This window comes from Ornithodoros turicata, chromosome 5 (assembly GCF_037126465.1).
Source record: "Ornithodoros turicata isolate Travis chromosome 5, ASM3712646v1, whole genome shotgun sequence".
Lineage (NCBI taxonomy): Eukaryota > Metazoa > Arthropoda > Arachnida > Ixodida > Argasidae > Ornithodoros > Ornithodoros turicata.
In genome coordinates, this window is record NC_088205.1 from 82,429,744 (window position 1) to 82,456,786 (window position 27,043).

General features: G+C 47.6%; 1 protein-coding gene across 3 annotated transcripts in view; it reads left to right on the top strand.

Annotated features, from left to right (window-relative positions):
• LOC135394988 (guanylate cyclase soluble subunit beta-1-like) overlaps window positions 1-27,043 on the top strand; it is a 201,593-nt gene that overhangs the window by 160,561 nt on the left and 13,989 nt on the right. The window contains exon 1 of one of the 3 annotated variants that reach the window (XM_064626133.1): window positions 9,967-10,090. The exons of 1 other annotated variant lie outside the window; for it this stretch is intronic. Coding sequence is in view for 1 of the 2 variants with exons in the window: in XM_064626132.1 (XP_064482202.1) it covers window positions 26,761-26,763 (3 nt within the window). In the remaining variant the exon portion in view is untranslated. Of the gene's footprint in view, window positions 1-9,966; window positions 10,091-26,632; window positions 26,764-27,043 lie in introns of those variants that run through there. One more of the 3 variants, XM_064626132.1, reaches the window with a different exon arrangement.

Below are 27,043 nucleotides of genomic sequence, written 5' to 3' on the forward strand. Positions count from 1 at the left end.
ATGTGGAGTAACAGAAAAAGGAAAAAAAAAAAAAAAAACGTAGCACAACCCGTTTTTCAGACATTCCAGAGTTTCCTCGGTATACCAAGAACGGGCACATGATTCGACGTGCGTCGTCCCCCTCCGAATAGATGATGCACATTGGAATGGCAACAATGCGCTCCAGTCAGGATCATTGGAGTGGTACATCGGTGCATCAAATAACGCTCGGATGAAACGCGCTTTCTTTGACCGGCGCCGTGTCTATTCTTGGGACTGCAGTGTCTGTGACCGCGGAGCCTTCAGTGACACGTGATTTAAGTGGCCCTTTCTCGGGAGGGGGGGCTGCCGAGCACTGGTCACTGGTCTTTGCGGTTCGCTGCCCTTGTCCGCTTTCGATTTCATCAGCTGGCTTTGCGGAACAAATTGTATTCGGTCTTAACTTGGCGGGAATGATGTTGTCGTTGTTTTAGCTGTTCTGTCTTGTGGAAGGAACTGGAAGAGTGCGGAATAACTGAATTTTCCTCGTGTAGTTTTTCTTTGTTTGTTGGGGGAACGAACGAGAGCGCGTCCTCTTGGAGAATGACCCGGGATGTGTCGATCACTCGTGCCGTGGTCGAATGCCGTATAGAGATGCAGGGGCTCCTCACTGTTGCGGAGTTTCTGTGTCGTACCGGTGTTACGGCGGACGATCTCTAATGTGGGAACTGCATTGGTAGGAGCTCGCGTGGCATTAGTGGTTAGAGTGATTGCCTTCGACGCCGGGACTGGGAGGTGATGCGGGTTCGAATACCGGCTGTGCTGTCTGAGGTTTTCCCTGGGAAAATTTCTCGAGGCTTTCCACACGCATGTTGGTAGTTCCCCACTGAAGTCGGCCCAGGACGCATAGTATCCCCCCTGTTCCCCACTCCTTCCTGCTGTCCTCTCTCAATCTGTCACACCTCTGTACGCCGCTCATAGCCGCGGTTGCTTCGCGGCGCTAACACACACACTCAAATGCGTTGGCAGAGCTGGGTCATACATAATATTTCTTCGGGAAGGTGAAAAAATTGTTCCATTGGAAGAACCAGGTCGGGAGCTTATTGTTCCATTGGGGGAACCGAGGCCAAACATTTGTTCCAAGGCTTATGTCGGACACTTTTTCATTTTCTTAATTTTTTTATTGTTGGTAGATCCAAAATTGTTGTTGCATCAACAAACGAGCACTATGGTGTATAGTAGTAGGTCGTGATTCGGAGTAATCCGGGGGTGGCTACGTGTCAATAGTCAGCGTGGCCAATCCAATCCAAGATTCAGATTGCAGAAGCGAGAAGCTGCCACAACAGAGCACCGCTTCGCTGTCATCCTTCTCGCAGCTCTTTCGCAAAAGCAATAGGGCAGCGCAGTGAATGACCTGTCACATGATCATCCCATGTTCGTGTGTGATTGTTGGATCCAAGTACCTCAGTCTTTGCTTGAGCTGGTGGCAACCCCCACAGACCTGCTATTCTACGCGGCTATTTGTCCCTTTGCTGTAAAACGTGCAATGCAGGTTCACATCGATTCATGTAACCCCTGGCGACGAAACTCCCCATTCATCATCTCAAAATAAAGTTTTTGTTGCTGATTGATATAACCGTCTCTTAGATTTGCCCAACATTTTGGCCAAGTGTCAGAAACCCCTTACATTAATAATTAATAATCGACAAGCATATAGTATACTGTTTTGGAAATGTCTTGCCCATCTACGTAGTAACGGATTCTGTTCCTCGCCAGTCTCTCACGTGCACCACCTATTCCATCCACGTGATTACATCTATTGACGTGTACGTACATGACATATTAGTTCCACTATTTTGTTTTTCCTTCGACCAAACCAAGAATAGCTATGATTCTGTGCAATAAATATGTTTCCTGTTTGCTACAGTTCCCACCTGCATTCCTACCCTTTGGGAAGGACAGTCGGTGAAAAAATACCAGCAGTGTGTCTCGAACCCACACCGTACGACTGCCAATTGTAATCATACTACAGTAGTTGGTATCTGACGCGATCACCTGTTGACGAGATATAAAGTCAACTATATGGGCCAACCACCTGTTTGTAGAGGAGGGCGTCTACACGCCCTCCGGTTCCAGAGCAACGTGTCCTATGTCGTTTATTACTCCTCTTGCACTTGCTGGAGCACCGTTCCCGGCTTCTGCGCGCAAATGCACATACCCTCACAAACAAATAATGCTCGTTCATGGTTACCTGTCAATGGCCTTCATATCACCCCGTGCCCGAATCGACCCCGCTGTTCACGTGTTGCACACTTGAACCGTACTTGAAGTACCAAGTACTCAAGAAATACTTTCGTCTAAGTACAATTTTGGGTACTTTTTCCAACACTGCAACTGTGGTACACGTGTAATTCTGTCCGGACTGGCAAACGTTCGGGGAACACCGTAACAGAGAGAGGGTGCTGTCAACAGGATCGCGAACGGTGAGAGTGCGACCTTGCAGACTTATTTGGAAGGCGAAAGCGGCAAGACGGGAGCGGTTCTTGCATTAAATCTAGGACAATGAACGTCCCTCCCCGGCGAAAGAGAATGTTCGACCCACATGCGTCTTCTCCTCTTCAACGGCTGCCCGCCCCTCTTTAAAAGCAACGGCATCTACACTTGCACGTGCAGTGTTCCTCCAGAAGAACCATGACTCAAGTAAGTGACCACATTGGATTATGCACGATGCGCTGCGGCAAGGTTCGTGGGATCGCGCCGTTGTGGGATAACCGCGCCGATCTTAACGATAATTAATGTGTGTAATTAACCGATAATTAGAGCCTGAAGTTTTAGGGTTTTACCCGATTCTTCCCCGAATTTGCACCCCGAATTGAAACTTGCCTCTTTAGGGTGAAACCCGATTTTTACCAGGCAAATTGCCCTCTCTGGGATGTCTGCAGGAATGCACCAACTTACTTGTTTGGCAGAAAAATGCAGTTACATCACCGTTTGTACCAAACCGCTACAGTTAGTTTGAATAACTGAGCCCGATTTCCCCCAGATTTTAGCGTAATGGAAGTTTTTTCACCCGAATTTGCATGAATTTAGTGCACATGTTCATTTACTCGATTTTTACCACCCGAATTTAGAAAAAAATATTTCCCGAAAACTTCAGGCTCTACCGATAATTAATGTGTCTGCTTTAAAATAGTATTACGCTATACCACATCCACTGCCGCTCTCCGCGGTACTAACAAACGTGTCCGCCTGCTGTTCCCGAGGATGCGGGTGCGAACCCGGCAGGGGTCGACAACAACCTGGGCAAAATTAATCCGCGGAGTGATCACCGTACATTTAAGCCTCACCAACGGCCGGCAGCATTGAAAGCAATCATACAAAGGTTCGACTCCCGCCACTGGCACTGATTGTCCGTCAACTGCCGTCTCGAAAGAATCGATATAGGAAGTGTTATGCCCCTGTCACACGGGCAGTTTTCAATGACCATTGAATCCAATGGCCGTTGAACTTGTGCGTAGTGCCACCAAGCGTGCGACATGTCAACCTGGCAGGATGCACTGAATCCATTGCTCTTTGAAAAGTTATGTTGCACGCTTGGTGGCGCTACGCGTATGTCCAATGGCCATTGGTTTCAATGATCATTGAAGACTGCCCGTGTGACAGGGGTGGTGGTGGCGTGTTGGTGAAAGGGCTCGCCGCGTTAGTTAGTCGTGTGACAGGGTATTACACCCCTGTCATACGGGTGGCCAGTCTTCAATGATCATTGATACCAATGGCAATTGAAAACGCACGTGCGGCATCAGCAAGTGTGTGGTGTGTCACCCTGACACCAATGCTATTGGAGAAGTTGGCATGTTACACGCTGGGTAGCGCAGGGCGCATGCTCAATGGCCGTTGGTTTAAATGATGATTGAAGGACCAATATCATTGCAGTAGACCGTAGATAACGTCACCGTCAAGTTGCCGTACCTATCGGACCCAATGACTGCGTGCGTGACTAAGAAGGTTATTCCTTGATTGGATGCGGTAGGTATGGTGCTTCGGAAGCCACGTTGGGAATGGTCTACTCCCGATTGCTATTGCTTGATTGACTGCCATCTTGTATGAGGAGCCCCGCTCATGATGACGCTCGTTTCAATCAATCACCTACGACGTGTTGAAAAGGCCCTTACTAACGCTCCTGCGACTTCAGTTTGCAGGACTGCTTGCGGTGCTGGTCACGTGTACAGTGGCAACCGAAATCGAGATCACACCCTGGCCGCAAAGCGGGAGGTCTTCCTCTGACAACTACGGAGCAGCCAGTAGCCCCGGCAGCTTCCCGGGCGGCAGCAACAACGCAGCGTCCACCTTCGGACCTTCCAACTTTGGTACTTCCAGCTTTGGCGGCAATTTTCCTGGTGGCTTTGGGGGCAACTGGGAAGGTCCTCCTCAGGGACCTAATTCTGGCCCTTGGCAATCAAACAACGGCCCTTCGTCAGGTCAATGGCAATCCAACAACATTGCTTCGGGCCCCTGGCAAGATGCGCGTTTAGTGTCACCTGGCAACTCGTGGCAAGGCCCTAATAGCGTCTCTTCGTCGTTGCATTGGGGAGGACCGAATGGAAATTTGGGACCCGCTGGCTGGCAAGTAAACAGTCTTTCGAACGCACCTGCTCAGTCTGGGCCATGGCAGTCATCGAGGCAGATAGTGTCCCTGCAATCTACAAATCTGCCCCTGAATCCTGTTCAATGGCAGCAACCTTTTGGACAATCGGATCAGTCTGGGCAATGGCGTGGACCCTTTCAAGAAGGACAGACTGGACAATCTGGCCAAGTACGACTAGTGGAGCAAGCTGGTCCCTGGTCAGTGAGTAACAACCACGTCACAGGTCAATCCACGACACAAAATGCTCCTCAGTCATCGGCTCCTTGGCAAGGTGGCCAGCCCCTTCAATGGCAGGACAATTCACTTTCCCAAAACCGACCTTGGAACGGAAACAGCCAGTCACAGTCTGGTCCTTGGCAAGGGCAAGCGCAAGCGCAGTCAGGGTCTTTGCAAGGGACCCAAAACTCCCCTCCACCAAGCTCGTCTGGACTCAAGACTCAAGTAAAACTTATCTACGTTCCCATTCCAATCGTGAAGTCTGTTAGTACTGCCTCACTTTCGAGCACTTCCGGACAGAGTTCTGGGACTAGCCCGGGATCGTGGCAGCAAGGCTCCAGAGGCACAACTACTTGGCAGGCCACGTCTCTGCAGCAGTCACCGTCTGGGTTGTGGAAGCCCAGTCCTGGAGCGTACACCGCTCTGTCAAAAAGCAACACTGGAGGTGGTACAGTTATACCGATCGTAATATCTTTACAGACGACGAGTAGGTCACCGCGACACGCCACGAGCGGAAGCAGGACGCAGAACGATGGCGAAAACTACTATAGAAGAAGCTACGACTCGTCAAGGTCCAAGGCGGGATGGTTGTAATGTTAATTTATTGCCATGCGACTCGATGTCGCATTTAGCTGGACTTCTTTGTCACAGACATCTTGAAGTTTGCTGAAGACGCATATGTCTAGTATTTGACCCAGTGTTCTAAACGTTGATGTGACGACACGGGCCGAGAAAGAAGGTTGATCCGGTTAGAGCGCACTTTCAAACAGTGCGGAATCCTAGGTATTCTCTCTCAAGGCTCTCAAGACCGCACAGTAGGTGGGGTGTGCAGATTTATCTTACATATGGTCATGCGTACAGGGTAAACGTTTACCACTGTTCCGCGCGGCATATGGCTGTAAATACGTTTATGCGAAGAAGTCGCACGGGTCCAGGTAGCTATCGTGGGCGGTAGCGCATATGTAGAGTAAAATCTGATGAAGTGTTCAATGTGCCGACTACAAGACTTGTATATTTGGTGTCCTACGCACCATCGGAACTACAACAAGAAGAAAAGAGAAGTGAAAGCTCGTTTTGGCTTTGCCAGCGTACATAGGTTACAGGACATGGATCAGGTTCGCTTCTTGCCTTATCCCATTTTTTTTCCACTGTCGAAACCCAGTCGGGCACTTTTGCACTGCCCCAGAAGGTGCCGCTGGAAGGGCAGCTATCCTCGTTTGCAGTTCACTGATCGCGATCGGACACATTCCTTATTGAGGCAATGGTCCCGGTGGAATTAGCCGATTTGCTGTTGTGCCCCTCTCTGGAATCACTTGCGAACCTGACTTTTGTGTGTCGACTAGACAAGGTATCGATCATGCTCAGTGAAGGTAACGCAAATGCCTTTTCGTTTTGAGTCACCTCAGGAACGTTCGACATACAATGTTTGGTACGGAGTATCTGAGTTGCCTACAGGGCCCAATGTTGTTCTTGTTAATTTTGCCATCGTAACCTATGTACTTTGTTCGCTCTGGCGCAGGATCTGGATTGCGCGCAATTGTGATCATCAGGCTGCTATCGCGATCCCTATCGCATGCGGACAACGTGAGTCTGAGCAACGGAGATCAGCACACAGGGACATTTGTCCCCCGTTCTGGAACGGGATTGCACACCTCAAAGAGTGTAGCGCCGGAGCAGTGCTCCGTTCTCAGCGCTGGTGCATGCACTGCCGTGCTTCGGTGAACTATGGTGGAGAACGTGAAGAAAGCCCTTCGGATACACGCCGACATAATGGCCCCTTAAAGGCATCTGCGAAACTCACTTGCCGAACGTTCGGAGCGCTAAAGAGAAACGTTTCCGCCACTTCAGTGGCTAACACGATCAGCTATCGACAGGTGGCGGTAAGTGAAACCTGGATCCCCCGATGTCAACTGCGGACGGTAAGGATCTCTCCGACGGAGTTGCTATGATCACGATTGGGCGCAGATCTACATCATGCCCGACAGTGCGTTTGGGGTAGTGACAGTGTGTTTGGTGAGGAAAGCTGGATCAAACAGGATCTCTTCGTCTCTAATTAAGGAAAACCAAAAGTCGCTCGCCGGAGTCACCTTTCCCAACGACGTTAAGTGGCATTGTTTGAATACGTATACGTTTCATGACTGCTGTATATAATATAATTGTACAAATAATAAAGGTTTTGCAACGTGCATTCGAGGATGATGTCATCGTGTTATGTTCCTTTAGTGCACGTAAGTCCCGTGTCCGCCACAGTCACTACGGATCATAGAATTCTCATAATAACTAGAAACCAATCTGGCGAGGAGGGGCACCTCAACAAGTTAATCGCCACGATAGATACTGTTGGCCTAACATCTTATACGAACGGTATCTTCTAGAAAATGCGTGCGCCGCTCTTTCGTGTCGCAGCAGAAGCGTTTAAACAGTGCAACACACGTTCCTTACGGAATAGGAAACAATCCAAGCACACGCGACGAAAGCAGACAAAGCAAACGCCCTTCGCACACGGAGCCCAGCGGAAGCAGCATTACTTGGATTGGATTGGATTGGATTGGATACCAGGGATGCCGAAGCGGACTGGCGTTCACACGTTGAACGGCCGTGGCCGTATCCAGGCTCCCAGACTTCGACGTTGGGAGGAGGTATCGCCTTTATCACGTATAAGGCCTTCGCTCTCCCCCCTTTACTCTCTCTCTCTCTCTCCCAGCTTTTCTTCTAGCCTCTCTCCTTATGATTTTTCTGCTACGAATAGAAAGAGAGTAGCAAATAAAAATACGTCTACGAGGATGCGAACCAGGGTACCTGGTTCTTTGTGAACAGGAAGTTCTACCTTGAAGCCTGGAGGTCCATTCAGAGTACCATTACACTACGGTTCTTTGAAAGATCGAAACGATTTCCCGCCCTGGACTGTTTCGGTGTCGAGGATATTTGTTTCCTCTGAGTAGTAGTGTGTCGGTCCCTTCGACTACATAGTCGCTACGTGCAGCGGTTCATCCAGAATCTCATGCGCGAGGTGGGTTGCAAAAGACTGAGGGGGCAGTCATATTATATTACAATTACGTTGTAACGGCTTTATATACAGTGCGGTGCATAAATGTAGGGACACCTCTCAAAGTAAAGCTATCGCGTCCTATTCGCTGCGAGATCGACCTGTAGGGGGCGACACCGTCACCTTTCTAGTGTGGATAACACGCCGGCCGCTGTTCGGATTTTATGGTTCTTTTCCGTAATTCTCGCGTATATTCACCGGAAGACTACTTCTGCCGCGATGGTACGATACTGTATCGGTTTCCAAACGCTCCACCTACTGCAGTGAACGCGGAAAAATAAACGCGTAGAAGAAGACGAAGCGAGGAAGCTACCTACACTACGGTAGTTCATCGTTTCTCCGCAGGGCGCCGACACCGTTCCATCTCGGAGCGAATACGAGACATTCCTAGCGGACCACCATCGAAGGAGTGTGCGAGCGGTGCGGGTACGTGAAACGTAATCTTTGTCATGATAGTAACCGTTGTTGCAGCCAATGCAGGCGCAATACGCGACGCACACTCCCTTCATGGCTCCTGTGGAAAACCTCGGATTGTCACATGTAGACCACTTGCACCCCTACGTCATCGATTACGTTTCGACGCCGCGCAAAACATGCTGGTGGGCACCTATCAACCTTATCAGCCTTTTCGGATTATCAGCAGACGCGTTTTTCCCGCTTCTTGCCAACCAGAGCAAAATATAGCCTCGAACCCGTCTTCTCGTGACGTCACATGTTTGTAAACAGAAAATGGTCTATACTCGCGGGTTCACATTTTCAGAGGTATCTGGTTCACCATGGTTGAAAGTCACCGCAAATGGCAGTAGATTCTTCTGACGCTTTCTTTCTTTCTTTCTTTTTTGGCGCGCAAATTGTCAGCCGAACTCAGTTCTACGTCAAGTCAATCCAAGATGCCGCGGAAGGAAAACGGTCACCCCCCCCCCCTTCTTGTTTCCTCCTCGCTCTTCTTTCAGATAACTTTGCATTGCAACCATGCTGCCGTTATCAGCAGAAGCTTGGAAGAGGGAAAGTGAAAGGGCAGGTACACGGTCTCCTCGCATCGCTTCTTTTGGAGATCTGAGCGCGGCCGGAAATTTGCCCGCCTCTAAACGACAGTTTTCACTTTTTTTTCCCTTCCGGCTGTTATAATTGTAGTAGTGAATGTATTTTGCAATAGAATGGGGTAAATCCGCCATGCGCTTCCTGTTCCCGTAAAAAAAAAAAAAAGAAAGAGAGAAATGTGAAGTTGACCAGGAAAATTCAATTGGGAAAATGCAATTTCTCGAGAATTAAATTTCATAAGAGTGCTCAGAAATCATGGCAAAATCTTCCCCCGAGATAAATAGCATTGACCCCATTGTGTCCAGACAAGTAGATTCCACTTTAGGTGATGCATCCTGTATGACTATGAGAGGGTTTTGTGGAGGTCGGGCACCTGGCGCCATCCCCACGTGCAATGCATGGCTATATGCCCCCTCAGCCGGTACTACTGCAAAGAAATATTTACGAGGCACACAAATAGGTCGAAATTAAAAGAATATATATATATATATATATTTTATTGTTCAGTTATCACAGGAATGCAGCACCCGTTTGTGTAGTGATATGCCCTTAGGCGTAGTTTCTGGGTCCGCGCTAAGCTAGCCGCCTTCCATGATAGTATCAGTATACTATGCTATACTGACAAGCTACTTTATACTCATATATACGTAACGCATTGCCGAACTACCAAATGACGGATAGTTATCGTTCAGGATAACAGCCGATCCTTGCACTCTAAAACAGAGGCAAAGGCGTCGATCCAACATTTAGAATAATAGTGCTCCGTGTCCTGAGTTGTAAAGGCCGAGTGGCGCGCGCCTTCTAACCAATCAGAAGAAAGAGCGACGCCACTCTGCGTCCGGGGTTATAATTATCATGATCCTGATTGGTGCGGTTCAGATCAGCCGTTCCGATCGGTTTTCTTCACTGCATCTACTGTATTGTATTACACTTATCTCATGCGCCGGGAGCTGAACCTAAGTGCATTCGACACGGCATGGTCAAGTCCCATACTCTGTCGTGTCTGTGATGATCGCGATCTCCTTTCAGTTCAGCCAGCCTCACTGCCAGGGATTGCAGCCACTACCACCTGACGATGTTACTGACACAGGCATCAACGTCAGTTCACTGCCAAGGGTTCCAGCCACTTCCTCCGGACGATGTTACCGTAACAGGCGCCGACACTCGAACTGGTGGGGGCGACGGTAAGAAATTCTGTTGACTCCCACCATGATGATTGTGACCTCCACCCTGTTGTCCACTAGAAGATCCGTATCCTCCGGCTGTAGAAGCAGCATGCGTCTTTTGGATGATGATGACGGGAATCACTGCTCCCGTACTGTGCTGCTTGTGTGTTGTACCGACGGAGAAGCCGCCTGAGCTCTGTCGCTGAGCCTGTCCTACAGCATGTGCCGGCTGACCCTGTGAAGTATAGCCACCGCTAACGCCGCCCTGGTGGCCGTGCTGCACAGATGACCCAACATGCGTCCGGCCGCTAGAAGGACCGCTTTGCTGCGGTGAAGCAACGCCATGGTCTTTCTGGATGATGATAATGGGAATAGTTGCATGGCTGGCGGTGTGCCTGGAAGGGTATGGACCGGTTGTTGGTGTAAAGCCACCTTTGGTTGGTTCTACACTCTGAATTCCGCCAACATGTCCGCCATGGTGGCTAGATGAGGAAGGCGCGCCGCCATAGCTGGATTTTGCAGGGCGTGATCTTGCGTCCAACTGAACTGCATCATCGTCAAACATGTCCTTATTGGGAACATGGTGACCAGAATTTTGAACGGGCGCGGAACCATAGCCTCCTTTACGTGTTCCACGATGTCCTCCGCTTTGAACGGACGTGTCTTCGTAGCCTCCTTTTCCTGTTCCGCCAGCCCCGTGCATTGATACCGCGCCGCCGCCGTAGCTGCCTTTCGTGGAACCGTGGTGACCTCCAGTATGTACCGACCCATCACCGTATCCTGCTTTGTTGTCCCCCTGATGCCCTCCAAAGCCACCGCTTCCAGTGTGGTGTCCGCCCGATCCATCGCTGCTGAATCCAGCTTGAACGCCTCTACCGTATCCCGAACCTCCAAACTGTCCACCTGTCAGCTTGCCGAGCGCAGATGCCTTGAGGTGTGTGGAAACCACGGGAACGTAGACTACCTTCACACTAGCAGGCTGGATGGATACGTGTGGTATTGGAGCTGCGTCTCCCTGTTGTCCAACTGTCTGCTGCCCACCAAATCCTCCGCCATGGTGGCCTTGTTGACTGCCGAATTGTTGCCCACCAAATTGCTGCCCACCCAGTTGTTGCCCACCAAATTGCTGCCCACCCTGTTGCTGCCCACCAAATTGCTGCCCACCCAGTTGTTGTCCACCAAACTGCTGCCCACCCAGTTGTTGTCCACCAAACTGCTGCCCACCAAGTTGTTGGCCACCATATTGTTGGCCACCAGGCTGCTGTCCACCGAACGTCTGCCCGCTGAATTGTTGGCCTCCAAATTGATGTCCATTGCCGCCAACATGATGTCCACTGAACGGCACCCCGTTGGCCTGTTGGCCACCAAATTGCCCGCCTCCTCCTCCACCTCCCTGATGACCTCCAGCGCTGCTATAGCCTCCACCGAAATTTCCGCCGACGAAGTTAGTGGTTCCTTGGAACCCTGTAGGTCCACCTTGGACTGGACCACCGTAGCCGCCACCACCGCCTGTTAAGAATCCTTGAAGACTGGGTTGTACCAGGACACCTACGACCAGAAGGCCTAACCAGGAACACTGTAACGAATTCAGCGTTAGTGGATTACTACTCAGCCAATTGAAATGCAGTACCGCAGCAACTGCGTTTCACATAGTTTCGATCTCGCCCGTGAAATTGAGAGATCTTTCAACCCTTTATCCTTCGCTGAAGATGACTGTGAAGCCCCTCAATTTCGCGGTCCAAGTTTTTCACGAATCGGGCACAAGGCACATATTCGCGGCAACTAAATTCCGCGAATTGTGGATGGTAAAATTCGTGGCTTGATTAGCTTACTTCGTGGTAATTCCATTGTTCACCGCACATATTGCACATGATTGTCCTGCAAGATATTAAACTGCTAGCAACCTGTACAACCAACTCTAAGGGCAAATTTCGCGATTGTAGCATAGCTTTCAAGGTGTCAATTCTTCCTCGACATTCTCGCGTGTCCCTTAAATTAGCGAAAATACGGGGCTCGCGAACAGTACATGAAGGGAATAATTTATCAGAACTATCCATCACAGTGCATTGAAGCAGCAGTTCGTGAAAACATGGTAAGAAAGCAAGAGGGTTGGTGCCATAGATTGATCCATAACGAAAAAAAAATCGAGACTACAAGGGGACTGCATCGTGTCGCTCTAGCGGCATTGAATGTTCTTTTGACGACACCACTGGTGCACCACCAGAAACCCCGAGGATGAAGACGACTACACCAAAACACAACGATATATTCACTTGCGAATGATTCTCCCACGATGCACTGTCAACATACCACTCTCGGTGTTTTTGTCACGAACTCCAAGCAACCATCCCTAGAATTATTTTACAATCCAATTCCACCGGAGTCACCAAATCATCTAAAAGAAGGCAGGAACTCATTCGTACGGACTTCCCTTCACGCTTATCTGGCAAACCATCTGCCACTGCACGGCTCGATTGTTCAGCGAAGCCTATACGTATTTATAGCGCTCGCGACACTATACCTCGTATTACCATACCGAAATTTATAACGGGAACAATGGCCCTGCTTCCTTTCCGTTTTGTGGCAAGCATGTACTCTTCACCCGAAATAGCCGAGAGCAAAAGCGTAATAACTTTTCCGCAACCACCAGCAGCCACCTCTGACCCCCCCTCTACCATCGAAGACTTTCTCTCCAGGACCGAGGAAGCGCTCAACGCTTGAGGCGTTCATCCGCGTTTGCGTGAGCTGCTCGTATTTATAGACCCGTTTCACGCGACCCTGACGTCCTGTCACTCTTCACTTTGCACGCGAGGCGATGGTCCAGTTAGAAGAATGAAAAATAAGTGACATCGCTGTCATAAGCGGGGGAATTTAGAAGTTGTTCGAATTTAGAGGCCATCGCTGGTCAAGCGAAATGGCCTCTGCTCTGTATCTCTTCTTGGATGTGGATTTCTGCGGTGCACGCTCTGGATGCGGAAGCGTCCGCGCTAAACGGGGAAACTGTGATGATTTGTGGCGTTTATGGAAACTGGACAACGACAACCGTCTATTTTGGTGACTGTGAGTGCGGCGTCTCATGGTAACCGGCGATGCTCAATTCCATGGTCTCGCTGGTATAGAGCTGTATGGAATCGCTTGGGTGGGTTCGTGAGCTGTTCTCGAAGCTGGAGGAAGTATGTACGGTGTAACGCGTAGGGAAGAAAGAAATTCGGTGTTGATTTGATGTCGCTTGACCTTCACACCTCTTGGATTACGTGTCTAGAGAGGAGAAATCGAAACAGTTTGGAGAATTTCTCCTCACTCCTGATAACAAAGTCCCCTCTGTTCCGATAACGGCGCTATGATCTTCGAGGTTTTCTGAATTCGTCCTAAATGGTACTGTGCCCACCATCAACGTTTTGCCTTTGGGCTTTCGCATTTTTTTGCAGTATTTCCAGGTTTTCAGCGACTTTGAACCGAATGACTTCTTTCTTACGCGATTTTCTCTGATACGCTAATCTTTACATGATGTGCGCCAGCTACTTGGTCTTTTACATGCGCTGAAATTTAGCCGTTGTACTGCGTAATACCTTCGCCTGGTCTGATTTGTTTAAAAAGAAGACGTACACGTCTCTGTGCTAATTTTGAGTCAGGTTGAAAAATGAAAAAGAAGTTAAAGCGAATGTACGATGCCGATCACGTGACTTTGCCACATAACCGACTCGTGTCCAGTCACAGCGTAGACAGGTCGGCTATCTTCCGCTTCTTACTGGCTAAGAAACCCTCCGGAGTTATCTAGTAATTATGTCTGGAGAAATATAATCTTATCTGTCGTCTTCTATGTTCCACTCACGTGGTGAGAAGGGACACGCTAACAAATATGGTCTCTAGATTATCCAAGCTTCGATATTTTCCCTCTTTTACTCTGTGATGAACGCTGACGAGCAGTGGAACTAGCTATCTCCTGCGTTCAGGTTTCTAGAAAGGACACTTCCCCCACCCTTCTTGTTCTTCTTATGGGATAAAAATTCCACAGTTTAGAAGAGAACCCCTGCACTAGCACCGCTAATTCTGCACCCAATTAAACGAACAAGCACTGGACCGACGCTAATCTCTTCTTCTTCTTTTTCAGTGTTGAGAGAGGTCAGCCAATATTTGGCTTGCTACTCTTTAAAAAAAAAGCTTCCGAGGACGAAAAAATTTCACCCGGACGAAAAAAAACAAATCACAAACACAGGAAAATGAAATGCGCGGAAGCACACGTGTCACAGACAGGTCCCGCAGCTAAGGTCGATGCTAATCTAAACTATGTTGATGTTGACGAAAAAAAAAAAAGAAAAGAAACGAAACTATGTTAGCACGTACACTACCTACACATTGCTGTCTCTGAAAGCGTCGCGCTCTTCCATAGAAATCGAACGTCGACCGTTCACCCCCACTCACCTTGCTCATGATCCCCTTCTGTTAAACCACCAGTACAAAGTATAGTTGGCTTTCGCACTGCCCCCTGTATTGTGCACGGAATGAAATGTTGAGTGTGTCTCATGTCCAGTTGACGAGGTCTTCTTATAGAGGGATGGGGCGTCGAAGAAGAGGAGGAGGGGGAGATATCCCTTTCGGTAGAAATGCCGCTCTTGAACCAGAAGGGTCAACTGGAACGCTATAGCAGGGAGAAAATTGAGGCCGTGCATGGAGAGGATGCTTCGATCCCCTCCCATCAACTCCTGTTGCTCTTCCTTCCGCATCTTCTACCGCATCATCTTCAGCGCGTAAGCGGAACCTTTGTTGTTGTGTTTTTGTTTGTTTGTTTGTTTGTTTGCTTTTCAACCTCGGGTTCGTTCTAAAACGCAGTCGAATGCTCACGCAATATCTCCGATGAGCTGTTCTCTACAAGTCCGCATTTCGAAAGCACTTCTTCGACGAGCATCATGGCCTGGGCGAATTGCTAATCAGAATTTATGCAGCTGTTTATTCGTTGATGGGAAATCACGATGAGTAAATCATGAGGCAGAACGATATTATATCTATGCGACGAATCGCTCTGCGTGTTCATGCGGTGAACGGGATATTTTTAATGTGGAAAAAAGCTTGGAATTAGCCTTTTAGTGCTGACCGTATTAATACATTAATCGAACGAAGGCATACTTTGTCGCACTGCTCATTATTAGGTACTAAGAAGATTGGGGAGTAATAAACGTATAAACGCTCCGGTGTCTATCGATCTCTGAGAGGAAGGATCATAAAAATCATCTATTCAGAGAGACCCTGCTGAGGTGTCGCGGATAGGTGAAGAAAGAAAATATTCTGCTGTTATGGTGGTGCTCTCGAAACTATAGCAAGTCCTCCTGTTCTGATGTCAGACGTGAAACACACACATATTGCCACACACAGTCTACCGTGTAACTATACAGGACACTCAAAATAGTTAAGAAATTGTGCATTCAACGCACGTAGAACAGTGCTGCGTGTGATTGACACGAGGAAAGTGTACATCTCGATGAACGCGATATGTGAGCCCGGTTCGATCCCGACTTGTCTGTTATCACGGTCCCACTAAATTTTTTGCTCATCCAACGAGAAGCAAAAGTTGCAAGGAAGAGCGATATTCTTCAATCGCTTTCTCGCTGAAGGAAGCAGGAAACAGGGAGCTTCTCACGTTGTATTACATCTGCCCCCCGTCCCATGAATGTTTACCTTTGCCTGTTTGTTCTTACAGAGCCGTTTGCTTTTCGTGTGCACAGCGATGGAACGTCTGGAACGCATTTCCCGGGTACAGATGTCATGTGCAATACACATAGTGCGAAGAAAAGGCACACACAAACCAAAAGAAACAAATGTTCCTTCCTTCGTTTCTAGAATATGCTCAGTAGAAAGATAGGGAGACATAAACGGGCATACACACCTCTGACACCCAGGAGGACCATATACTCTGTACGTCACAAAAAGGCGTGCGCTCCGTTTTTTTTTTTTTTTTTTGGACGTTCCTATTAAGTGCAGTATCCGACTTTTTCGGGTTAAAGGCTTTTCACGAATTACCGTAAAACCCTTCAATTTCGCAACACAAATTTTCCGCGAATCCGGCCTGGGGCCACATATTCTTCGCGGTCACTAAATGTCGCGGCTTTGGTTGCCTCACTTCGCGATACGCCTTAATTTCCTCCTTAGGGACGCGCGAACAATAAAGGCTGATTCACACCGCTGCGTTTTCGGTTGCGCTTGCATGTTACGTCCGGTGACAGCGAATCATTGCAACGGGACATCTTTCCGGATGGAACGAAGGTACACATACGGAACTCCTCTGAAGTATCGGACCCCTTAGAGAAAGGAGTTCGCGCCGCTAACGCACGACAATGGCGATAGCTCGCATTAGTGTATCTCTTAGCGCACTCCGGAATTGCTCAATACCTAAAATTGCTCACTGCTGCTACAATTGCTCAATATCTAAAAGGAGAATCTCCGTTATCGTGTGTCACAAACGCCGTTCCGGTAGATGTCCTCCTCTGGAAAGGCCTTTATGTCCTTGTGTCCGGGGGTATCAGACGCTGTACGCAGCCGTAAACGCATGAACGTTAAAATTTGCTTTTTTCTTCCTCTCTCTCTCTCTCTTCTTTTTTTTTATTTTTAGTTTCCGGTTCACCCTTATGTAATGGTGTTCCAGCGCCGACGTGCTCTGTTCTGCACCAGACAAAACGTGCAAATATGTGGGAGTAGTCTGCACGTTTTTTGCACGGGTTAAGTTTAGAAACTAACAGTTTTGTACGATGATTCCGTATGCTGCCGAGCGCATGTTGCCAAACGTGCTACTAGATACGAGCCGCGCTTACGTAAACTCGACAGGCGTGGGTCGAGTTGGTTTTGGCAGGCAAACCCTCGTTCAAGAAACATTGTTCTCTTTCTCTGCATGAGGGGGTCTTGCCCAACGACCCCTCTAGCCCTTTGCACTTCCCGACGGACTCACGCACCCTCTAGGCATCTCCACCCTTGCGTGGCCAACAATGGCGAGCCGATTCTAACATAACACCCCCCCCCCCCTATCCTCCCATAAGACCGTGCCAACTAATCTTCTAGGGAGGATCCATGTGAGGAGGTGCGATAAGTCACCTGCATGACCCAGTGACTCCAGGAGCCTGGGTAGAGAAGTTGAGCAGATCCACAGTATTGAAATCTCGTGGGATCAGTTCTTAACAAGTCTGATTCCTGATCCCAAGGTTGCGAGTGCGAACCCGGTCGATGACGGTACAAATTGCCTAGGCACGAGGTCCTCCGCGACGGTAGTTAAACGCACTGCGCTGAGATGTCGGTGCACGTTAAAGAACCATCAGGTGGGCAGAATGAATGCACGGGCTGGCTACTGTCGCGCATCGCTTATGATGATGACGATGATTTTATGATGATGATGATGTCGATTGTAGGAGAGGAAAGAAAGATATGACGATGTGCGGCAGCTTATAGCCCCCAACACCACCATACATCCAGGGTTGTCTCAAGGCAAGCGCGGGGCCCGGTGCTGTGAAACGATGCCGAAACGAAATAAAAAAGAAGGGCGTTGAACCCAATGCCCTACAGGCAACCTTCACGCCGTTTAAGCCACGCTAAAAAACCACTACTGTGTCATCATCATTCTTTGAAACAAAGCGATCGAAGACAAAGCTACCTTCAGAAGCCGAAATGGAGAAAAACAGACACAGTACGAACGACCAAAGAGAGCTCCTGAAAATGGTCATCGGTCCAGCCGGGCATACAGATGGTTTAAGCCGATATCCTTCTCTCGGTGCTGGTGCGCACGCTCTTCCGAGACTGCTGCGATATTTATGGCACATTGCGGTTGACAACGGTGTATAGTTCATAAAAGTGTCGGTTTAAAAGAATGAACCGCCCGTCCTTCTTTGTTAATACGGGCGACCTTTATGTTTTAACGAGTACACGACACGCTCTGGTAACTATGTTCAAAGTGTTCGCTGTCGTCAAGTTCGATTGGCCAGCAGTGACTTCGCCTAACAGCTATCTATAACCATTCATCTGTTGCTGCTCTTCTATATAGGATATGGGAACGCTATATAGGATATAGGAACGTTATCAGATTACATATGTGAACGGATAGCGTTCCACTCTATGTAGTCAGAATGGAAGACTTTGTTTCTTATCTAGATTCCAAGATCCTACCACCGGATGTACTGTCTGAGGTTTTTCCTATGTTTTCCGGCAGTCTTTCCGGGCGAATGTAGGCACAGGTCCCACTGAAGTCGGTCCAGGACGCATACTAACCATCCTGTCCCCCACTCCTTCCTCTATCTGTCCACGTCCGTATGCCGCTCGTAGCCACAGTTGCCTCGCGGCGCTAACACGAAAATTTAAAAAATATATCACTCGACGGTTGCCTTTCCTAGGTCGGACTCGATGTCTTTTCAGAGGCACATGATCCACGGCTCTAACCCCCCAAAGCTTTTCCACTGGCGCTCCGCACTCTTAGAAATGAACTTCACCGCATAGCATGCTCCTAGCCAACCGTCATGTCAAATGATATCGTTATCTGTCCTGATTTGTTGAAAACGGGAGGCGTACGCCTTTTTTGTGACAATTATGAACAGCATAAGCGTCACAAAAAAGGCGTACACCTCCCGTTTTCAACAAATCAGGGCAGGTAACAATATCATTGACATGGCGGTTGGCTATAGGAGCATGCTATGAAGTGAAGTTCATTTTTAAGAGTGCGCGGCAAGGCTTCATCCACCCTCTGGGAATCCGGAGCACGGCATCAGTGTCTGGTCCTTTTAGGAAGCAGTTGTAGATTAACGGATTAACGTGTTTCGCTTCACAATGACCGGAGGAATCATTCCTCACCGCAGCATAGCATTGTGTGCTAGAAAGCGCGCATTTAATTAAACAATGCACGGTGACGACATCACAGTCGAGAATGTCTAGCAGTTCCGATATACCTTTCCAATTTTTTCACGACAGTTACCAATACAACACCTTGCGGAAGTCGCTCCGAGAAGTCGTTCAATGTCAAAGCTTTTGATCTCGAGAGTCAAAAGCTTTGACATTGAACGATCGTATGTTTCATGGGGATTCCAGAGAGCTCAACGTACATTTCAAAGTGTCCAAAGCTATAGAGTCGCATCTCGCAAAAAAAGGACATTGCTTTTCTCCTCTTGACACGCGGCACGTGTGCTCGGTTGGGGGTCGAGCGATAAAAATGCTCCGGACAAATCGTGTATATTTCAATACGCAAACAAATATTTAATCCAAGCTAGCGAATGAAGAGAAGTCCATTTGGGATGTCACAAAACTGTCCGTTCTAGTCTTTATTTTTGACAGTTGCGGGAAAAAAGAGGTTGCACTTTCGGGCGTCGCGTACTTGCTATCTGCGATAAGATTTTTTTTAATTTTTGGCGGTTCGATGCAGCTCGAAGCAGTTAATTAATACGGTTAATTGTTTTTTTCACGATATTTCCCCCCTAAAATTTGCCATTTATAGGGAAGGACGACATCAATGAGTTCAAAGCAAGACTCGTGCGAGACCCAAAAATATAAATTTGCTACTTGAACTTTTCTTTTAATTGTAGTGTGTGTAGTGTTTCATTATTCAACTTTTTCTTCTTCTTTGTTTTTCTCTTCTTCTTTATTTTTTGCATTAACGGTATTTCGAATGCGGGGAGGTTATTGGTCACCGTGCGCCCCGTTTATCCATTTATTCATTCAGTCTTCGTCTTCCATGTTCATGAACACACATGCCTCGATAATGGTGTACACACACATATCAAAATAACAGCAGAGCAAACGCAAGATTATATACCGAAGTGATATCAAGAAGTGATATCGTATATTATGGTCATAAAAAAAAGTTGGTGTGGTGGTGGTGGTGGTGAAAGGGTGAACTTCTTAACTTCCCCGCATAGCACGCAGCTAGCCAACCATCATTACGAATGATATTGTTCTTTTTCCTGACTTGTTGAAAACGCGGGAGGCCTCTTTGTGACACTTACGCCGTTACGTTAATCGTCACAAAAAAGGGCGTACGCCCAGCACTTTCCACAAAATCCGAAGTAGTAAAGGTACAGCTCCCGTCAAAGTTAATATTAACACTAGAAGAAAAAAAAAATCTGTCTGATTTCCGAGCGTGATAACAGCCACCCTGAGTGCACTGGGAGAATGGTGTAAGTGAACAAAAACCTCGCGTTAAACTAACAAAATAATTTTGTTCAATTAAGATTTCCTCACGGGTTGCTGTAATCGCGCTCGGGAACGAGACCACTTTCTTCTTTTCTTTCTTTTCTTTTTTTTTTTCGTGTTATTATTAAGGTTGACCGGAGCTGTACCACTCTGTACAATACGTAGTTGGCCTTGCCAGCGTGCTCTGTGGTGAAAGTTCTCTTTTAAGACTATAGGGTTCAAAGGAAAGTGGGACGGTGGATGTCTCAAATGAAAGGTTTGCTCTTTTCGCTCCTGACTTATGGGGCGTTCTTTGATGGATGCATCTTGACCGCGAAAAGTGGGCTATTGTCTCAGACCGCTTTGTATGGTCACTATCACTGATAGGACGCAGGTGTATAGGGGTGACGGGAGGGGGGTTAGAAACATTCAAAGGGCAGGTGTGGCTTTCTCTGTTTTTCTCCGGTGACATACGACAAAAGGGTCAATGACAGTGTCCTCGAGGTAAAACACGAAACGTTGGGAACTTTCTCAGGACAGATCGCAACCGTCGAACCAGAAAGCTCTGTTTTTCTCATTTCCCTCTCTCTTTTCTGTAATCTATATGATATGATATTGATGATTCAATTCAATTCAATTCAATTCATCTTTATTTCAATACAAGTCAGAGTTACATAGGGGTGGCCAAAAAACAGCATGATGATATGATATTTCTATTAATAATCTTATTACTGTAGTTGTGGTAATCCGATTACGTTATGTAGCCATGAAACGAACAGAGTACAGCAGTCTGATCGCGCCATAACTGTTACAGAACGCAGATAATCACACGCACTCTTTTGATGCCATTGTTGTTGACACCATCGCGCCTGTAATTACGGCGCTATACAACCAGCGCACCGTCTAGCGCAGTACTTCCTAAAACATGCCCGGATGTAGTTGCCTGAACATCCGCTCCATTAATAGGTCGAGCTCCTTATATGGTTGTTCTTCCTACTGCTTTCCCACGTTTGCAGATCTCATCTGCTACTTCGTGAAGCTTCGAGCATCGTCTGCTATTGAAACGCGAATTTGAATGACGTCGAGCTTCTCGCTATATATAAGCAGACAATGACTGGTACGACGTCTTCTACGTGTTGTATCCGTCTGTAATCAGCGCAGATAATCTTGTATAGCACGCAGCTAGTACGTAATTATATTGATTTCTGTCCATGCGTATACGATTGTTCAAAATCAGATAGAAGCCTTTGGCATATATTGTCTTCTGCACTCTACAGTACTCCGTCAAATGCCACTCTTTCCATGCATGGTTTTGTTCTTTTAATGAGACTGTGTAGTTGGCTACTATCTATAGACAGCAACTTGGTGGCATGGTACAGGTTGCTACTTGGGAACGTCATCCTCCACTAGAAACTCACATGGCTGTGACATCACGGCGGGCAAATTTGCCAATTAATCTTCCGAGCAAGAGGCTTACGAGCACCATTAGGAATGGCCGAGGCTTTGGTCGCTCTGACGTCAGACATCGACGCCGAGGTTTATTCAGGGGTTTGTAGTATCTCGCCAATTACGACAAGTAGAAACTTTTTTTCCTGCTCGCATGATGCAATGGACTACATACATACCACAGTGCCGCAAAAACGGGTGAGTATATTAAATTCCAGTATATATAGCTGTCGAGCAGGACGAGGTACTTCTGGGAAGGAAGTCGTTGAGATAGCAGGATGACATTCAAATGAGGTGCAAAAGGGCCTTCCTTATCTGCATACAAGTGCTACTACACAATGGACGCGTGTGCCTCGAAAAATAGCCGTCGCCCATTGGCCATTGAAGAGAAGCATCGTAGTACAGCTTGTAGGCTCTTTGACAGACAAGATGGATGAAGTGAAAGCCATTGTCTCGAAACGGCGACGCATGGCTTTGCTTTCACCGGTTCCTTATCTTGAGACAGTTGTTTTGTCGGATAGGACATTATCTATATGCAAGAATCTTTAATCGTACAATGCTTTACCTTGCATAGGATAGTGAAGCGGAAACGATCGTCACTATTAAAGTGGTTTTGTCACTAGCAATCAGGGGCATCGCGATCGAGTCGCTCGCCACAGGATAGGCGAGCTCGAGTTTGAAAGGTTGGTGCAGGACTTTCTGTACATACACACACACAAAAAAGGCTAAAAAGAACGAGCCATATTTATTTATTATTGGAAATACATAGGAAGATACAAAGTTGTTGCACTTGAGCAACTCCAGATATGAAGAACAGCTTCGGCTTATAGTATAGGATTAATTAGGACATTGCTGGTCTTTCTCCATGGGAATAATGGGATTGGAATTTCGCTCGTGTGGGAGTGACAGCACCAGTGAATATTTCCACAGAAAGTAAGCGTAAATTCACACGAAGGAACGTGCAAACCTTGTACATACCGAATACCATTATCGGGAGGATTACCGCAAACCCTCATCACATCACATCACACCGAAAACCCTGCCCAGTTTTCGTTCACGAAAGAAGAAAAGCAAAAAGACTTTTTCGTCGTTGTTTCCCGAAAAGCATGCCTGGTGGCACCGTAACGCTAACGACGTTAAAGGCGTTGAGAAACGTGGGAGCAACTGCGTCTATGAGCGGCGTATAGATGGAGACAAATAATACAGAGAGAGGAGAGAAGGAAAAAGTTAGAGAAAAATCGGGTGGTTTAAAAAGTATGCGTCCTTTGGGCCGATATCAGGGTGAACTCTATCGGCATGCAGAACTCGCAAAACTGCCGGAAAGACCTGGAAAAACTACATACAACACAACCAGGTGCAGGATTCGAACCCACCACCTCACAGCGTTCAGCGTAACCTTGGAGATACCACAAGCAACCAAGCGAATACCGTGTGCAATACGGCTTGGAGTTTGCTGGAGTGGAGTGCCGTTGGGTGCGTTTTCTTATTCAACGGAAATAGGCGCCAGGGAGTTGGGTAACGACGTCAGAGCCTTTATGATCACGTGACTCCAGAGTAGCCACCTTTGACCGTAATTTTCGAGCGGCTAGAGTTACTCTGCGCTCAAAATGGCGGACTGCATGGCCTGATGGGCGAGACGATGTGGAAGTGCTGGCATACTGCCTGTTTAACAACTTACCGCAGATGCGTGCACACTTGCAGATTTTGAAAATGTTCGACAGTTTTTAACCAGTCCTACATCTCAAAATTGAACACCACCCAAATTTTCGGTCAACAGGTCGGTTGCTAGCAGACGACGCATCGTCGTCTGCTATCTTGTGTGTGACGTCAGAGCGACGGCTACCCTTGTCACTCCCTGGCTACTCTGGCTAACTTTCACGGCAGAGTTATGACGTCATTTCCGCTACTCTGGCAACTCTGGCTATTTTTCGCCGGCTAAAAGTAACTCGGAGTTGCCAGAGCTGAATAAAAAAACGCACCCGCTGATAATGAGCGATCTGCCTTCCATAATGGCGTCAAGTTGCTCATTAAAAAAAAAAAGAAAGAGAAGAACTTGCTGGGCCATGGCACATTGTGCGGCAAAAAGCCCGGCGTTAACGTAACGCCATGATGCACCGGCAGCTCACTATCTTCCTCAAATATCTGAGGCACGGGAGGAACCTCCATGTAACCAGCAATGCACCAGCGCTAATCCTGAACAGCTTCTATTTTTCCTCAACTATAAGCGTGACTCAGATTGGAAACCGATTTGGAAGTTGTTGCTCTGCGTGTGGAGTATCTAATTGACCTTGGCAACTTTCGCCCGCCCTTAACCTTCTGCTTGTTATGCCGCGAGTCGCGTGTATTGAAACCTCTGGACGGGGAAGTGGGATATGTTCCTCTCTGTGGAATTCATTTCCCGAATACCGTGACCGTGACCGGTGCTATGGCTAAGTGAGAGGAGCTGACGAGGTTGTTCGAGTGACTGACCGCGCTATATTTAATGACGTTGTTTAGCTGCTGACAAATGCCAATCCTCCGTGAAAGAACCAAAAAGGGTAAAAGGATCTTTCTTAGCAACTGTGATGGACAGTGTGACAAGAAAGAGTGTGATACCAGGGGAACATCTGTCCGGGTTTTCCGGCAAGTCTTTTCACACGGATGCCTGCACAGTTCCTCCTGAAGTCGGCCCAGGAGGCATATTAACTCCCACTCCCTTCTGCTGTCCCTCTTCCTCCGTCTGGTCGCATCTGTAGACCACTTATATCTACCTTTGCTTCGTGAAACTGAAACTCGATTTTCGTAATAAAATGTGCGTCTTGGGCTGACTTCATGCAGCGAACTGCGTCGACAAACCGAAGAGCCACCCCCTCGGTGTTTCACAGTGACGGAACATTCTTTGCCACGCCACCCACAATTTCATTTTTCATTTTTTCGTCAGCCTTTCCAGCCATCGTTCATCTCATCCGCTGAATGAAAACCGCGTTGCCAGAATGGGCTATTTAAAGACATCTTCTCATTAAGTTCGACAGAGAAACAAGGTACCCGTATATGCTGAACAAAGAGACATCGAACAAAAGGAAGCTTTCGGGAACAAAACAAAAAGAGACGCAAGGAAGATGTGTGCGGGTTTGCGTGATCACGTACCTATCACCCAGAAAGTTTACGCTTGTCGAAGATAAAGCCTTAAAGATGAGGGTATCTACGATTCATGCTTCAACGTTGAGTACACAGTGCCGCTGCTGCCGAGCCGATGGCCGTGTCCATTTGTAATTCGGGGTTCCTCGTGAGTTTGACTTTGATTAGGGTGTGACGGCCTTTCTGACACGTCTTACAGAAAAAGAGGGTCAGCCGTGTGGGGGGTGGCTTGCTTCTGTGTTTCCTTCGCCGTCAGTTTAATGTTGAAGGCAGGTCAGGAAGGACGATTCAGTGCTCACCTCTCAAAGAGGTGTGACCACACCGGCTGCCTCGAGGCTTGTGCCTCGTATTTAGATTGGTTTTCTTCTTTCTTTTTCTCTTTTTTTTTTTGTAACTGATTGACAATTGTGATGTTAATGGCAGTGTAAGGAAAAAAAAGAAAGGTTTGCGGGGTGTGAACGTGGTGTGATCACCTTTCAGGAAGCTGTCTTTGATTATTTCGTCAGAAAGAAGGACCGTACGTGTTGTGTGGTCCGGACAATGGGTGGGTGTGTACGCCCCAGTTTCCATTGCTGTCGGTGTAATCTTAAGTCTCCTCGCCGAGACGGAGAGGTGACGCGGGTTCGACTCCCCAGCACCGGCTCTACTGTCCGAGGTTTTCCCTGGGTTTTCCGGCACACTTTCGAGACGCATGTCGGCACAGTTCTCCCTGAAGTCTGCCCAGGACACATACTAAGGCCCCTGTCCCCAACACCTTCTTGCTGTTTTCTCTCCATCTGACCATGTCTGTACACCGCTCATAACCGCAGCTGCTTCTCGGCGTTAACAGGAACAAAAATCTCGATTTTTCGCGACTGCTTTCGCATGAGGTATTTCTAGAGCGTAATAAACGAAATTTAAGCTTTCGCGACACTATTTTTTAAGTTTTCTGTTGGTCAGGACTGTGCTCGGGAGTACACGAAACAAAAATCTCGAACTTTGTTGCAAGATCTTCAGAGCGGAATAGTGTCAGCAATACTGTTTTTTTTTTCTCTCTCTCTCTTCTCTGTCACCCCTCCTCACTTTATCGTAATTTTATCGTAAGTCAGTTACAGGAGGCGGCACACTGGGTCGATGTGGTTTTGACACCGTATTTGAGCTCTCTAAGGAAAAAAAAAAGAAAGAAAGAAGAAGAAGAAAGACTAAATTACGGAGCAACCTCAAGCCAATTTTAGTTCCCTGACCATAAGATTTACTCCCCAGAACAGCAAGTAGTTCCTAAACTTCGCATACACTTCCAGGTATTTAGACCCCGGGAATGGCGTAATGGCTGTGGCAAAAGGACTAAACTTGCTCCCTTTTCTAGAGTGAACTTGCATTTGTAGCCCAATTACACTTTGTAATGCGAACATTTGCGCGGGCTTATCGCAAAAGATATTCTAATAATACGTACAACGAGAACGGCAGCCAGTGTAAGAAATGCCAAGTGTTATTTCAAACCTTTGCAATCAGACATTGCTTAAATTAGGTCTTGAACAGGTGGAATAAATGAATAAATAAATAAATAAAAGCGAGAAACAACCCAGCTTGTGATAGTGACCGCTCGTTTTCATGTGTATTCGATGATAGTGACCGCTATTAGTGATGGTGATATTCGATTATAGTGATGATTATTACAATGATATAGTGATAGTGACCGCTTGTTTTCACTTAAATTATGTCTTAAATACCGAGGAATAAATGAGATAAATAAAAGCCCGAAACAAGGCAGCCTGTGATATAGTGACCCCTCGTTTTGCACCCCATATACCCTGTGTTTCCCTCGGCGGCCACGCGGGATCGCGCGCTTCGCAATCAATACTGTGACGTCGCAAACGATGGCGGGGAGGCTGACATCCGGCACCCAAACAGTGACGGACCAGTTATAATTTTGCACCCAAATCTCCGTGAAGCAGCATTTTTCCAGCCCTGTTTTCTGGTTCTTCTACGGACCCTTCCGCTTCCGTTCACTGACAATGGTACTCTTTTTTGATTCCCTCTCTTTTCAATGGGCTGGAAAGGGTGTGATCCTGATTCTAACATCATTCGTAAAAATGTTGCGTTCTTACAGCAATAGATTAACTGGGAGGAGAAATTTGATGTTATATAGTCAAGGGGAGGTACTCCCGTGAACGAGGTTCCCAAATTTCACGTGCGCGAAACAGAACGAACAATAATAATAATAATAACTGGGAGTAGATTTAACAGAACCAACAAGCTGCTTCTCTCAATAATTTTCTCAGGGTGAATCGAGTGCAA